This window comes from Mya arenaria, chromosome 3, assembly GCF_026914265.1.
Source record: "Mya arenaria isolate MELC-2E11 chromosome 3, ASM2691426v1".
NCBI lineage: Eukaryota > Metazoa > Mollusca > Bivalvia > Myida > Myidae > Mya > Mya arenaria.
In genome coordinates this window covers 20,354,817-20,370,809 of record NC_069124.1, presented here as the reverse complement: position 1 = coordinate 20,370,809, position 15,993 = coordinate 20,354,817, and the positions used below count along the sequence as shown (strand labels likewise).

At 32.9% G+C, this 15,993-nt stretch overlaps 1 protein-coding gene across 2 annotated transcripts; it reads right to left on the bottom strand.

Annotated features, from left to right (window-relative positions):
- Positions 1 to 778: 778 nt before the first annotated feature.
- Positions 779 to 15,474, bottom strand: LOC128226875 (myosin-2 heavy chain-like). 2 transcript variants are annotated; one of them, XM_052936972.1, is made up of 13 exons: positions 15,328 to 15,474; positions 15,026 to 15,097; positions 12,720 to 12,851; positions 12,178 to 12,252; positions 8,235 to 8,387; positions 7,926 to 7,958; positions 7,245 to 7,466; positions 6,508 to 6,700; positions 5,795 to 6,244; positions 5,504 to 5,572; positions 4,598 to 4,699; positions 2,963 to 3,088; positions 779 to 1,961 (listed from the first exon to the last, which is right to left on the bottom strand). In XM_052936972.1, exons 2-13 carry the CDS (start codon positions 15,064 to 15,066, stop codon positions 1,677 to 1,679), a joined length of 1,881 nt encoding a protein of 626 aa, XP_052792932.1. In that variant the 5' UTR covers positions 15,067 to 15,097; positions 15,328 to 15,474; the 3' UTR covers positions 779 to 1,676. The 2 variants fall into 2 exon arrangements, with proteins under 2 accessions (XP_052792932.1, XP_052792930.1); XM_052936970.1 differs by having other exon boundaries at positions 781 to 1,961; positions 15,026 to 15,087.
- Positions 15,475 to 15,993: the final 519 nt, after the last annotated feature.

Here is a 15,993-nt window from a genome sequence, read left to right as displayed (position 1 = left end):
TTTATCAGTTCAATTTGACAGGGAGTTTTCTTGGAAGCACACACTATATCCAATGTATGAAAACAAGCTTTTTCGGTTAGCTTGAAACTGCTTATTACGTTAAATCATGAACTGTTTAATACTGGCTGTCAGGGCCCATAGCATCGGCTAGGTATATGAGTAATACACATGTTACAATAAATAGTAACATTTTACTATATAAATTCGTTCCCGCAATAATGATTATCGTCTCCGCCCGTGAGATTATCACGGCACGTCAGGGCGATAATGGCATAATTGCCCGACGAAGACGAGAACGTGAAGACTGACGTCTGAATAAAAAAGGCCGCCGTATGGCAGGCAATAATTTAAATCTTTAAAGAGATTAAAATGGAACTATCAGTGCAAGAAGAAGTGAAAATTGTATAACCAATTAATGACACCTTCCTTGTTTCAGTAACGAGTACTACCCGAAACCGTACCGGATGTTAACATTCGATAAAGGTCATAAAGCAGTGAGAAAAGAAAATGTTTTGTTGAAACGTTTTGTTTTACTTTAAGAAATTAATTTTGAGAAATTATTCCAGCAGAATGGCTAGGGTCATTTAAGTCGAGATGCTTATGAAACTGCTCATAGGATCGACCCTAGCTGTGCCCACCTATTGATGAACAACAAAATCAGCCGATATTGAAGGCTTATTGAAAACACATACGAAAATGTTTGCTAATGTGATTTTCAGTCACTCGATATTTTTCACTGCTAATGCCATTCAAAACCATTTTGTTATTTTTCATTTTTAAACTACATGCCAATCATAAGACAAATATCCTTTATTACCTCACAAAATAATCTTTAAATTATTTGAAATCATTGACAAATAACAAAACATATGTATTATACAGGATAAGACATGGTTGACCATGGCTTTTGGTTGATAATTGCCCCAGTGGAAGGAATAATTGCCCGCCCAAAACCATGGTCAACCATGTATTATTCTATAATTAATCCATAGATGTCAATATTATATAGAGTCACCACTATCCAATTTTAACATCATTGTTAGTGTAGCTATCAGGTAACTTATTAATTAAAATTAATAATGATTTAAACAGGCATCGCTTGTACTTACAACTTATATTTAGTAAAATAGTCTAAGTGTTATAATCGGATCCTCACTCGCTTACATTTTTCACAAAGTGTTGTTAACAAATCACTTCAACAACACGAAATGAGGAATACTTGCCGTTTCGCAGGATCATGTTGATGTTCTCAGAAAATTTATATAACAACAACAGATACAGTTTAAGTCTAAGTATTGAAGAGATATTGCATAGGAATGAATTAATGTTTTTTTATATAAATTTACATAATTATGTTGATAAATTAGTCATGTCTGGAAAATGGTCGTAGATTGTTAAAAAATGTTTTTAACAATACTCAGTATGATATTTACGAAAGAGGTGTACGTAGTAAGTATGCTTCAAAGTCAATGCGAATAATACAGGTATATGAATGTATTTTTTTATCATATTTATACACATATTCTTGAATGTTATTTTATTTCGATAGAAAGAGCATAAAATACAATTTAACTTCTGGTTATATTTCATTATAAGGTCTCTTTTCAAACATATAATATAATGTGCAAAATGGTTTCTGACTAATATATAAAGACGAAAAGTCTCTGAATGTCCATTCAATTTCTCTTCCCTTGTGCAACACCTTTGCAAAGCATAGGTCCACCTTTAAATAAATATATAGGAGGCCAGACGATGTAATCTACGATGGGTCCCGTCTTTGTGTACGGCTTGTATACGTTCATGTCAAAACGCATGTTTTCCGTAACCTCCATGAAATCAACGTAAACGGGTGGGTTGTGCCAACGGGCAGTCCAGCAAAACAGAGAACATTTCGAGATGTAAGTACGTATTTCGTCGGTCTGGTTTGGACCCATCTCCTCGATTACAGCGTTACATATCGCCTATAGAGTTGAAATAATAAAAACAATCTTTATCATCATGAACATGTATTTGTTGATTTTACCTGTTTTTAAATGGTCATAGTGAATGAATAAAAATATATAATTATAACGCCGATCTATTGGTAGCGACAATCAATGTTGAGCAAAATGTAACAAGAGTTTTAATGTCATTAGAGCAAAATTTCCCCCTAGATTTACTATAAATATTGTGATGAATTCCATCAGTCATCGTAACCATCAACACACCTCAATAAGTATTATCCATGTTCGGATAAAATACGTTATTTAATAAATGTACATAAATCAATATTTATGCAAAAAGCTACAGAAATAGGCTCAAACCGACTATGTTGTTGAATAGCAAAAAGGCATAACTCTAGTAATACTAAGATTTATCTAACGATCAAATTTGTCCTAGATGCTATGATTACATACAATGTCACAAAGTTTAACTACATTTTGATGAATGATAATCATGTTCTTATCGTCACAAACAACTGTGAAATCAGTTTTAAGGTTTTATTGACGTCCGTTCAATTATTTTCCTGTTTGTTGATAAAGCGATTGTCAAGCTTTTTCTACATTCACTGGAACCAAAGATCCTGTTAATATGTTTAATCATGAATAAATGCAAAACTCTTAATTTACTGTCTAAATCAGTCAAGACTTTGTCGCCGAAGATCAGACGTCTTAACCTACTTAGGCGACATAAAAAATTGAGTACAATATCAACTCGGTATTGGGGTCGCATATAGGTATAAAGTCATAAGAATAGTTGATTCGAATGACAATAAATCATAGCAGTTTTCTCTGTTAAATTCATAATAGAAGGTATAAGCTTGAGGCCTCCCTCTTTGAAATATATAAGTACGTGAAACAAATACTTATGCGTTTAATATATAAAAAAGAATAGTAACTGTTGTTATCTCTAGTAAATGTTCTTGGTAGTACGACTCTTGCTTGGCAATAGTATATATTCAAAACACATTTCAAATATTAACCTCGATCACTTTTTCCGTCATGTCGTATTTTATTCTGTGTCTGATGTCCTCGATAATTAGCTTTTGCTCTGTAGGTAGCTCATCAAAATCAAATTGTATGACTTCACTTTTCTCCTCATACTCTATCTACAATACAATATTTTTATAGTAACAAAGATTATACCAATCAATATTTCCATTATCTAGACATAAACATTTGATAAGATTTTGTCCTTGTATATGTGTTGAGTTTATTTCTTTCTTACCTATGAAAAAACCTATAAACTCTTGTATATTATTAATACAATCCAATAATCCAAAAAAACTAATTTACAACATAAATTCACATGCATGAAAGTTAGAAATGAAATAAATAAGAATAAGTAGAAATGTATAATGACAAATGTAAAATAGATATAGTTAAGCTCGGCAGCAGTGGGAAGAATTTGTAATTTAACACTATAAACCCAACCGCATGATTATATCAATATCAATATTGTAGTGTAATTATTTATATTCTACAAGTTAAGTGAACGAGAAATTTGTTTTGTCGACAATTTTTCTTTATCGGGCCCACTGATAATGAGAAACGTTTATGGGGCTTATTGCACCAATCATTGGTTCCTTAATTGGTGATAATAACCAAATGTATACTAGTCAAAACCGAGAGCGTGCCTTTAAATACAAGCGCTGATCTTAAGACTGCGCTTAATAGCGTGTGTTTAAAACCGATAAACTGAAATAAGAACATATAATATAAAGTGTCAATATCGATAATTAGAAAATGGTTTCACTGTTTGGCTCATTGACTTTTTTCAGCTTCAGATGTCGGCTTAGAGAAACAAGCATTACACAAACAAACCACCAAAACAAACCAAACAATGTGCACGATGGTTTGTTAAACGTATTCAATTCGTTGGGGCGTTAAAGGAAATACTCTTTTTATAGTGAAAATGTGTTTCTAACGAAGGTTATTTTAGTTTTGAATGTACCCAATCTGTTTGACTTTTAGTTATTCAAACCTTCTGTTTGACAAAAGAAAGTATTCTATACTGAAGGACTTGAACATTTTTTATCAATGCTTTTTGTTTTTGTTTATATATAAATTATAAAGAGTCGGTAAAGGAACTGCAGCTTATAGTAAATTATATTGCAAGTTGTGTATGGTAACCTTTGCAGCCGACAAACTTTAATATAAAATAAATCTCCTGTGAGAGCTTTATCTTTGAAACGCCTCAAGAAACTATTGCATTACCAATAACGCTGTGTTTTGTCATTTATAATTTATGTCTCATATTAAACGGAAACACCGTATGTCTGTTATATCAGTTTATGACACCACCGGACTATCGCCAGAGGCTACAGCCATAGTGTCAGCTATAACCACAATAAATTGTAGGCCAGGCATGATGCGAGACAAAACCTGCTTTATCTTAAATTTGCGTCGGTGTTTACAACAAACGCACGCAAAATGTTTAAGAGTCCGAACACTTGACAATAAATAGTAGCGAGTACATAAGTACCATCGTAAGGGAAAGTCGTAGGCCAACATCGTCACATGGCGTATGCGCCTCACATGGTGAGAAATGTTTTATATGTATCAGGCATCAACTCACAGTCATGTATATTTGCTGCTGAAAAATATTGAAGCTTTACCTTCTCCATATAGCCTGTGTTTTTTTGTTCTGGGTTGACAGTTGATGTTTTTTTATCAACTTTTTCGTCTTTGCCTTCACCAAATTCGGAGTCGACTTCAGCCTGTAAATGGTTTTATTACAAAACGTTTCATCATGTCCTCACTCAATAAACAGTGTGAAAAAATAGCAGCTAATTATAAACGTAATTACCTTTTTATACATACGTCCAGTTGTTATTTATTAGTTCACCTTCGAGTAGTATACTTCTGTTAAACAGAGAGAATTGATAACTATGTGCTTGTACTATATATTATTTGGTTAAAAAATAAAAGTTTTGAAAAATAAAAGTTATATGTCATTTAATGGTTTTGCATCGAAATGGTCAATGCCTGAAACATCAGTATGTACTATAAAACTTACATGTGTTTCTAAAACACAAGTTGAAGATTCACGTTTATAACTTCATTGTGTTTCTTCTTCAAACATGACTAAATGCATATATGCATATGGAAACTACAGGAAGAAGCGCTGTAGCTAAATATTTATCAAATACCCTAAATATACACTGAACGAAAGAGGCACGGCATACATACAGCACGGACATACCATACATGCAAATAACTAAAATGTATTCACAAAAAATGTTTGTCTTTTATAAATAATTGAAAAACAAAACGATAATTATAGACAAATCAGAGCAATTATGAACTTACGGATATGTATAACATTTTGTATAAACAGAATAAATATCTTTCAGAGCTTAACGACCAGATACAGACAAAAAACAAGTCAGAGCAAAAGGTACCTACCTTAAATATAACCCTACCACGCATAAGTAAGTTTAAGGTTTGAAACTATTTGTTTAGTCATGTCTTTACTGGATGAATCTCCTACAATTACATGTTAGCTCTTTTTCGGTGCATACCTGTTCATGCTGTTCATTGTCTTTAATGACTGTGTTGTCATTAAACACGTCTGCTCCATCCCTTGTATCCTGTAGGATAATTTGAGCACATTTTGAAACACTGAGTGTACACACAAACACCAATGAATAATGGATTTGTTAAGTTGAAATCTTTACTGCAACATATGTAGACAATAATGTAAAATATAATATTAGGGTTAAAATTAAGAAAAAAATTCAATTCAACTATTAATGGTATGTGTAGGCAATTTAGCGATTAGACTGCTATACTAACGGTGCGCCGAAACGTACCAATGATATGTTCTCGCTTTGGGTCGCACTGATGTTTGCATTGTCTGTGGAAGCTTTTCCTTCCGTAGCTGTTTCATCGATCTGTTTATTACCGATTTTGGTTGGCTCTAAATGGTTGTTCCTATTCCCAATTTTGCTTGGACTTGGGTTTGTACCTTTATTTTCCTTAGAAAGATTTCCATTCGTAACTAGTGCATCGCCCTGTTCACCATCGTTTCTCTTCGATGTTGAGGGCTCATTCTTTCGAAACTTACCAGTTGCTAGAACATCTGCCGTGCATGCAGTGCTTTCTAGGTGTGTATCCACAAGTTTTAACCCACGTTCATCATATTTACGTTTTGGATCAGTTGGACATTTTCTTACTTTAACCCTGACAACCATTTGCGGTAGACCATCAGTAATTGCATCGGCATGTCGTTTGCTTACGTCTTCACAAATTGTATCAACATCCTGCAAGTCAAGATTAGTTTTGCAATGAAATAAACGGTACATTCGGTCGATATTGAATAAACAACGGAGCTATACAATGTAAAAAAAAAAAACTTACGTTCATATGATTTAGTCTTAAAACACGAAGTTAAAAGAAAGTATATATATTCGAAGAATATCGTTTTAAATATACCTCATAATGAAACATATGTATAGCTGTTTAAGTTTCTGGTCAGTATCTTTAGTAACGACAGTTTACTAAGTGGTAAATATAAAGTATTTACCTTCAATAAATTAAGCATGAAATTAATTTTATTTTTTTCTTCGTCATCCAAAACAGTCTCATATGCGTCGTTCCACTCGTCATCATATATCTCACTGAATACTTCTGCTTGTTTTGTTGGACGGTTTGGATCTCCCAAGTCAGCAATATTTGGGTTTCGATAAGTAGGATTTGTGTCAGCAATTCTGCTCAATCTGTAGGTGCAAATGAGGAACAAGAAAGAGGTTTATTTAAGTTATATTCGATTGCGTTATCTTTTTTTTAAAATCATTTCTAAGATTTTCTCCTCTCTTCAAGAAATATTAAAGATATATACTGGGTTTTTAAACTGCAAATTTTGTAAGCAGTTGTATTCATTATTTAGTCTCTGAAAATAAATTAAAAAGGCAATTTGTGTTGAAATGCGCACTCAGATCTTTCTTGTGCTGGTCTTTTCAAATTGAATTAATACAATAAACAAGAAGCCGCAGAGATAACGCCAACGCTCATCTGTGTTTCTTCGGTCTAACAGTGTGCATATTTGAATTAATTATAACGACAGTGTTGTGGGCCTTGCAGTATATGTGAGATTGTCTCTGGCAACACGTCTATCAAATTCAATGGGTTTTTCACTTGTGGACATGTTGAAATATTTCACATAATGATGACGGCACCAAAGAAACCAAGGCTATTACAATAACAATACTTTTCTTAACATATTGGTATATTACATCAACGTATTGATGTATGTGCTCAAACCTTAAAAAAAGATATTTTTTCTCTTTTTCAAGCTGATTCCGAGCTTCTTGAGAACCCTGGAGTTGTTTTGCAGAATTTTCATACTCCAAACTGTACCTCTGCGATTCAGCGTAATAGTGTTTTGCTTCTGCATCCTTTTGCTGGCAGGCAGACTTCATCAACTTATTTGCATTGTTAAGTTGTTGCTTGTCTGTCTGCAATTTGTTATTTTCTTTTTGTTGCCTTAAATGTAAAATAAAAACAAAAGTATGTATGTCATTAATTTACTTGATAATCCAACTAATATAATTATATAATATAAGTTAAGTCAATTAGTTTTCCGCACAATAATGTACAGTATTTATAAATGATTCCAAAAAGTTATGAATAATAAGACAGTAACATTATTCATTGCTGCAGTTTATCTTCAGTTATCATGAAGATAAGCTATTTTGCTAAAACTTAGTTTCAAGAAAAAGTACGTATAAAACAATATTAAGTATTTTTCAAGTTGTTGCTTGTCTGTCTGCATATTTTCTGTTTCCTTAAATATACAATAAAGACAAATAATTGTCTATCATAAATTTATTTGATAACTTAACCAATAAAATAATGTTAAATATCTTAATATTTTTCCCACATATAATGCCTTTATAAATTATCACAAAAAGTTATGAAGATTAACCCAGTAACAATACTTACTGCTGCAGCTTGTCCTGAAGATAAGCTATTGTGCTGAAAATTTGTTTCAAGAAAAAGTACTTATAATAACACTATCTTTTCAACAGACGTAAAGTAAAATAAGATGATTGACACATATTTTCATTTTCTTTTGTTTAAACACTTATCCATCTCACCAAATAAGTCAGACATTACTAGAATATCTATCATATACCAGGGTACGTAATTCGTGATGTTTTTCACTATATATATGGTTCAATCTAAATTTTAGCTCATAACCATGTGCTGATCGTCATGGTACGTCATGCTCAATACAAACGCACAACTCACCTTTGACTTTGTATGTCCTTTTCGGCCAATTCGTTCATGCCTTTCAACTCTTCTCTCATCTGGTTTATTAGGTATTTGTGTTCTTTACACTGTTTCTCACTGGTATTTAACATTGTTTTAAAAGCTTGCAGGTTCTTTTCAGCAACTGTCAATCTTACAAGAACAAATCAGATATAATACAGTTAATACTTTGAATAAAATAAGAGATATATACGGTGCTGTCTTATAATCAGTAAAATGATAATAAAATAAGTTAACCTAGGACATTTGTCTGCAGGATTTAGAGTATGAATAGTAACGGTCGTAAATGTGCATACGGTCGCCACGAACCAATGATTGTGACCCGACTTTTACCATAATAGTTGGCAAATAACTGGTATGCCATAGATACAAGTTCCAAAGAACACGATACTCTGGTAAGTATTTGAAATGCTGCTATCATTCAAAGTGTTTCATGTTCAAATGTCCATTCTTGTCACAGTCACCGCATACTGGTACAGTTTTTATCTTTTTCATTAAATCGTAAAAGTTTACTGACAAAAATGACCAAAGAAACAAGCTTGAAATAAAATAAAGTATTAATTTACTAACACGAAACATGTAGCAATAATTTAAAAAGGATACATAAAAATAAATAACGAATTAAAATTGTTCCATATTTAGGTACTCCGAGGACGAAAATGGTAGTCTTTGAATGTGCAGTTAATAAAGTACTTTTCACACAGATGAATAATATCTTAAAAAATACCCGTTATATAAACCAATTAGTCTTGAATCCTAGTATGCTGATGGAAAGTTTTGTAGTTGTGGTGCAAGTCTAACTAAAAAGATTTCAAAAATAGTGCCGAAAGTGTTCCGATTTAGATATTCACAAAGTATCCAAATGGTTTCAGGCAATAATATTTTTACACATTTCTTAAAGGCCGGCCACAATGCAAAAGTGGTTGGGGAAGATTAAAAACTAAAACGTTTAAAACATTCATGTTTTATTAGGTTTTGAGGAACGATCGATGTTGGGGGTGAAACATATATTGACATGTTTTCGGGAAGTAAGGAGTTAAACAAAAAGCCCCAAGGCATTGTTAATTGGGCAGTTCCGATAAATTAACTCATAAACTATTGTGTTGTATTAAAATATACTTATGTAAAAATTGCTCAACTCCTAATTACAGCTTTTCATGTTGCAAAATAACATGCATCATGTTTGTTAAATATTGAACTTTTAACATTATTTTTAAATTTTGGTCTTTCAATCGACTTTTACATCGATGCTTAATCAATAACCAACTCAACACAATAGAACAATGGGAATAGCCCTAATATCCTTAAAATATGACATTAAGCCAACCGTATCGCGTCTTGCTTTTGGGACAATACTTCTGTGAAAAACTACAGAAACAAGCTCAGGAGTAAAACTTTTAAACATAGACCCGGTTTAATGGCACTGTGTAAACGCCAAAGACATAAAACACAAAAACAAAAAATCACAAACAAGAAACATGAAACATGGTAGAACAGAACAAAACTCGACAATCAGCTCAGTGCATACATACTATATAAAAAACTAGGTATGTTTATCAAGAATTGTTAGGTACCGCCTTGGAACGGTCAGTAAAATGTCAATTTACTGGGGGTTTAAACCAGTTTACGAAAACAAACCTCACTCTTATCCCAACAATCCTAAATAAAGGAAAAAAAAAAACGTAAAGGGTAAATATAATCAAAGAATGCATAAACTTGAGCAAACTTAATAATAAATCGAATTATAATTTACTTATAGGTAAACCCAAAGTAGTTCAATGATTAGGGGTCCTAACTCCATCTGCACCTTCTGCAAAAAACACTTTTTAAAGATACGATGCAGTCATTGTTTGAAACTATGAGCATAGCACACAGTCTGCCTTAAGAATTTTAAAACTGTGTGACCATACAATTTCATAATAAAAAGCATCATTGTACTAAAACTGGGAACAAATAAAGAAAATATTATTAAAAATAAAAGCGACATATATTAGTTAATCTTTTCTTCAAAACAATTATTTATATATGTTTTATTATACACCTTTTAAAAATGAACCCATGTTAAATGATAAATACATCCCGAACAATAACTAAGCTCGACGTACATTTAATGTTTTGACTAACTTCGAAGAGAATATCTGACGAAACAACTTTAGAGTAAGTTATTTTCAGCTAAAACCTTTTCGGCCGTGTTTTCACTAGCGTTAGAAATTTAACGAACTTTATTGTGCATTATCTAAAAGCAGACTTTAAGTCTGTGCAATGCAGAAAAATGGAGGGATTTGTTCATTCCTCACTGACAGCGCTGCACTACACACATGATAAAACCAGAAAGATATCTTTCCATGGATCGTTTTCTAATTTCCGTTGCTCTAGTCATATATTACAAATTTAAATAGGCAGACACGATTACATTGATAGAGACTATAGGTTTTGACCTTATTGTTTTAAACAAAATGCCTATGTTGTAAGGGATGAATACCAGATATTATTACTCTGCCCATTATATGATGATGTTAGACAAACATACTTGTATGGCCAACTTGAACACTTTATTTAAATTGCAAATTATATAAAACTTCAATAGGCAAAGTGTGATATCTTTTGCAAATTTTGAATTTTTCATTTATGATTTTTATATATGCAGTTTTGTCAACGCGTTTGTGTAATTTTTTAATTAATGTATTTTTGGCCGGAAGCCTTGTACAATAATAAATATCATGTTGTGTTTTGCTACGTTGCGAAACTTGAGAGTAAAGAAGGGGCACGAATAGACGGAGAGTCGTATAAAGCGTTTGTTTACACGCATGCCAGAAAACCGAGGTATAAACTATAAGTTGCGAGTTACAAAAAATAGAACATATTGTTTGTCTAATGTGTTTTGTCCGCTACAAGCCTTCTTATTTCTTTCTGTAGTAGTTTAGTTTCGGCAGTCATTTTGAGAATATTTTATCTTAAAGGTTATTTATCCTAATACAAACCTGAGTGATAGACGGCCTACATGTCGTATGTAATATTGGAACAATCGTTTGCAAGTAAAATATGTTTTTATCTTGAAAACATATAGATATTGGCCTTGGGGCCATATTAGTAGCATGAATATAAAGGACAATGTTCTGTAGCGTTTAATACGCCAAAACGTGTATCATACGATGTTTGTGCTTCGCTCACAACTGGTTCATGGCAAAAACTTTTTCGATGGCAGATGCCATTGCCAATGGTTCCGGCCCATGAAATTTACTTCGAACTGCCAGTAAATCCAGCTTCGATACCTACAACCTTAATATTTCAAGTCATCGCATTAGCCAAACTATATCTGTAAACCATAAATTGTAAAAGACTATAATATCTGATTTCTTAATCTAATTACTTAAGTTATAACTTCATAACATGCTAAATTTTTGCTATTAATGAGGAACACTACTTTAAAATTAAATATCTTTTGTATTACTCCATCAGTTTACACGAAATTTTGATTTTTTGCCGACAAAGGCTTGAACGATATATTTAGTAGAGCTTCCGAATAAAAAGGCGAAGTAACACATGTTACATCATTGATAACATAACTTTACCGTCGTACGTGAGGTATGATGTCAGTTTTCAGTTAATTGTTTAATCTTGCACGGATACCATGATTAGATTCGTCAGTCTTAATCGTCGAACAGTTTGATAATTTGGGTACAGGATGCGCAGGTCTTGCGAAATAATACAACGGAATAGTCAATTTATTTTTTAAAATGTACATACTTACATTCTAATAAAATAATAAAACTCGGCAAAACGGTTCTAATATTATAAGTATGGCACAATTAGCCATGCATTCAAGCAACAGAATGCACTTAAACTAAATGTTGCATAGCGCATACTACAGTGTAAACCTCACCATGCATGTACATATAACACTCTATCATTTAATACATACTTATTTTCTTTGACGATCATTTCCGCCTTGAGTTTTTCAAGTTCCTTCTGTAATCCGTCAACATTTTCTGAAAAGCTTAAAAAAAGGTGCTGCTGAATGCTGCATGTCCTCATACTCGTTAATTAAATTTTGCAATTAGTTCGTAATATCCTTACCCTTCATTTATAAAATCATTTGAAAACAATTATAGAATAAGACATTATCCTTACAAGCAATTAAAACTGGATGAAATATTATAAAGAAATCATTAATGATATAGGGCTCCATACATTTGTATATGTTTGTACTTAAAACAAGGGTCTTCATAAATGTTTTGTATATTGTTATTAAGTATTTAAAAAGTCATCTGAACACAATAAAAACATCGTTGTCAAATTTTGGTTATATTTAAATTTAAATATTGTGAACTTTGAACACCAATTCTAGAATTTTTAAATCAAATCGAATACGAAACGACTTTGATTTCTCTAAAAGACTTTGAAATGATACCTATACATTTGAAAGGTCCTTTGCACATAATTATGTGTGATATAAGGATATACCTTATTTCCGTTTCCTTTAATTTTGAAAATACAGCAGTGACCTCTTTTTCCTTCTGTTGGCAACTCTTTGCAAAGTCCACACACACATCCTTCAGCGATTTTATTTCCCTTTTAACCTTCTCTTGGTACAAACTGCAATTTAATTTTACTCATGTTATATATAGAGAATAATTGTTTGTTTCAGAGTAAGGTCGTAATACATTTCACCGAGAAAACATTAAATGCTTTATTTTACGAGTGGCGTAGCATTTGGTGCTACCGATGTGAACACTATTGCGATCTTGCAGAGAAAACCCCCCACTTTTTTTCTTTTTATTGTATGCCCATAAATGATGTAAAATGACATCTAATGGTTGTTTTCAGAAAGGTGCGCCAAATTGAATGCGAATTTCTCGTCATTTCGGACATGTTGTCCTTAAAATAAAAATGCTTGTGCAAGCTGACGTTTGATTTGGAATTGACAGCAAAATTAAATTTTAAAACAGCGAAAACTATCAAATTTAATGTTATTTCAGTGTTAAAAGTGAAAAAGCCTAAACTGAATATTGTGCAGGGTAATACGTGTATATAAGCATTATTGTTCTTGAAAATCCATGCAAATGATTCAACATGCTCTTTTGTTTAGGTGATTCCGATATGACTTTTTTACGGGTTTTTCCGTGATTTCGCTGCCTGACCATCAGATGTTTTAACATTCTTTGTGAAAACATTTGATTCGAGTGTTTTATCTTGCCTTGACCGCTCATATTCGGTCAAAAGTGTCAAAACTGATGTTTGTTCAAGTCCTGGTCCAACAGGCAAGACATTTTCGCAAAACCTTATTCTGAATGTTCATGTAACAATGACACGTCCGACTTGCTACTAATCTTATAATCCGTCCTTTGCTCCTGTTGTGGCCCGTCAATTACGTTGGAAACAGAGGATTCCGATGTCTGTTCTTGTGGTGACCCATAAAACACGTTTAAAACGGACAATTCCGATATTTGGCGCCGTGGTGATTCACTAGACACATTAATAACGGGCGAATCCTGTGGTTTATTGACTTGAGCAACAGTGTGTGGTCCGTTATCTATCCATAAGACACGTTGGTAACAGCATTTTTCGACTCCTTTTGTTCTATATTTTCGTTTAACACGTTGGTAACAGAATATTTCGACTCCTGTTGTTCTATATTTTCGTTTAAACTCGACGAACTGTTTGTGAATCATATTGTGCGGTTACTCATTGCTCATCGTCATGTGTCAACTTATTAAGGTCTCATGTAATTTCCTGCATATTGCCGAGTATGGACATGGATTGGAAGTAACGTTACAAGTCGTCTCATTTGACTGTATTACACCATTCCTGCTGGGAATGCAATTCCTTGATAAGCATGTGTTGTTTACTAGTCCAACGCTTGATAATAGCAATAGTGTTCCGAAGTAACTAATACCTTCATATGGGAACGTAGGGCACTGTCAAATATGCGAAGATAGTATTTTAACAATTTGCACAAACAGGGACGTTTAAAAAGGGGGAGCTAAATGCGCTTGAGGCATTGAGGAAACGGTAATTTAAAAGAAGGCGATAACCGTTGATGTTAATCTCGTAGTCACGCACCATTATTTTCCGGACGTCTACAGCGTAAACGAAAACACTGTTCCAAAACCTAATACAACTCCATGAATTGAAAACAAAATTATTACGATTTCGTATATACATGTTGTCTAATATTCGAAAGTATCTGTTGTAATAGTCAATTCTTTGGTTTGTTATATTGGGTCAAGTTACTTGTTAAGATATTGGTTATATTTGGTTCTATGGTATGCAAAAATGTGTAGTTTGCATTTGCTACTTATTTACACTGTCATTTATTTTACATCTATTTCCGTTTTGTTTTTTTGTCCTTTGAATTACTAAACTTCAACTATTTTCATTTTAACATTATGTTTTCAAAATATACCGTAGGCCCGCAAATTTATTTTGTTTATATCATACGAGCTGTGACGGAAGTAAATTCCGATGCACTTGATAACTGATTTTGTGGACCTCAACAGTTCCATTCAGCAACGATAAGTGCCAGGTGGACATTGGTACCAATATTGTTCAGTGATAACAATAAGAAATATTTATCATAATTATGTATGGAAGTCTACATCCGACAACAAACGACAAATACAAATACAACCTCATAATTTTACCAATTTAATGTTTTTGTTTCAAGTAGTTTACCTCAGGTTTAATAAACAGAGCACGGTTTGCTGGTTTGAAGCACAGCTTTGTTGACGTTGTATTTAAGTTGGAATTGTAAAATATAATTAACTTACTCAAAATTATTTGTAACTTGTTTATCCTCTTCATCAGCCATTGCGAGTTCAGTTATCTGAAACTAAAAAACACTAAACTAGGAAGTAATATACGTGGTCTATATTTCGCTAAACTGCTGCTACTTTCGATTTCATTGTAGATATTAAAACAAATAAGAAGGTTTTTAGTGCAATGTGTTTATCCGTATACGCCCGTTATCATTTGAAACAATCTATTGATTTTGCATGTGCAAAATATACAATTATGTTTCAAAACTATATGAACTTCTATATGAAATTTAAGTGAATTTCCAATCGCTTACCTGATTAGTAATCCATTAACGTCAGTCCTATATTTTTGTACAAGTAAGTGATTGGCTTATCACTAAAGATTACCACTTGGTCCAGTACACCAAATTCAACGCTAATTTCAGATAGGTGACCATATTCTACAAAACCATTTACTCCGTTTGAGGACGTTCAATTAAACTTCCTGGTTAGAGCGCGCTCATTAACCTGTATTGGAATCGAATCTACTTTCGTTATTGGAAGACAAGATTGATCGGTAATGTTTTTGATAAAGCGTTATGTATAATGCACCAGTCAAGTGTGACCACGTCCCTAAGTCCGGGGAGTAGCGGGGACTTTGACTTCCTAGGTAAGGCCCATTCCCCGCTAATTTCGGCGCGAAATAAAACTACCGCATTCCATAGGCATTATGGGGCAACATGGAAGGTAAAAACACGGCCCATTTCCCCTGCTATATCCGGTATACCCTCGGACCTTTTACAATTGACTGGTGCATAATCGGTGACCTTTTTGTTCAAGACCTCATGCATTTTAAGAAATATATTTTAAGGCAACAAGGAAAAGGGATACATGTAATTAAATATTGATGTTTTCCATTTCTCTTTTTTTGTATATATTTTATTAACGTAATTTGATATTCTTTTTTATCAGCGAGATTATAAGTATCTTCCGTGGCCACC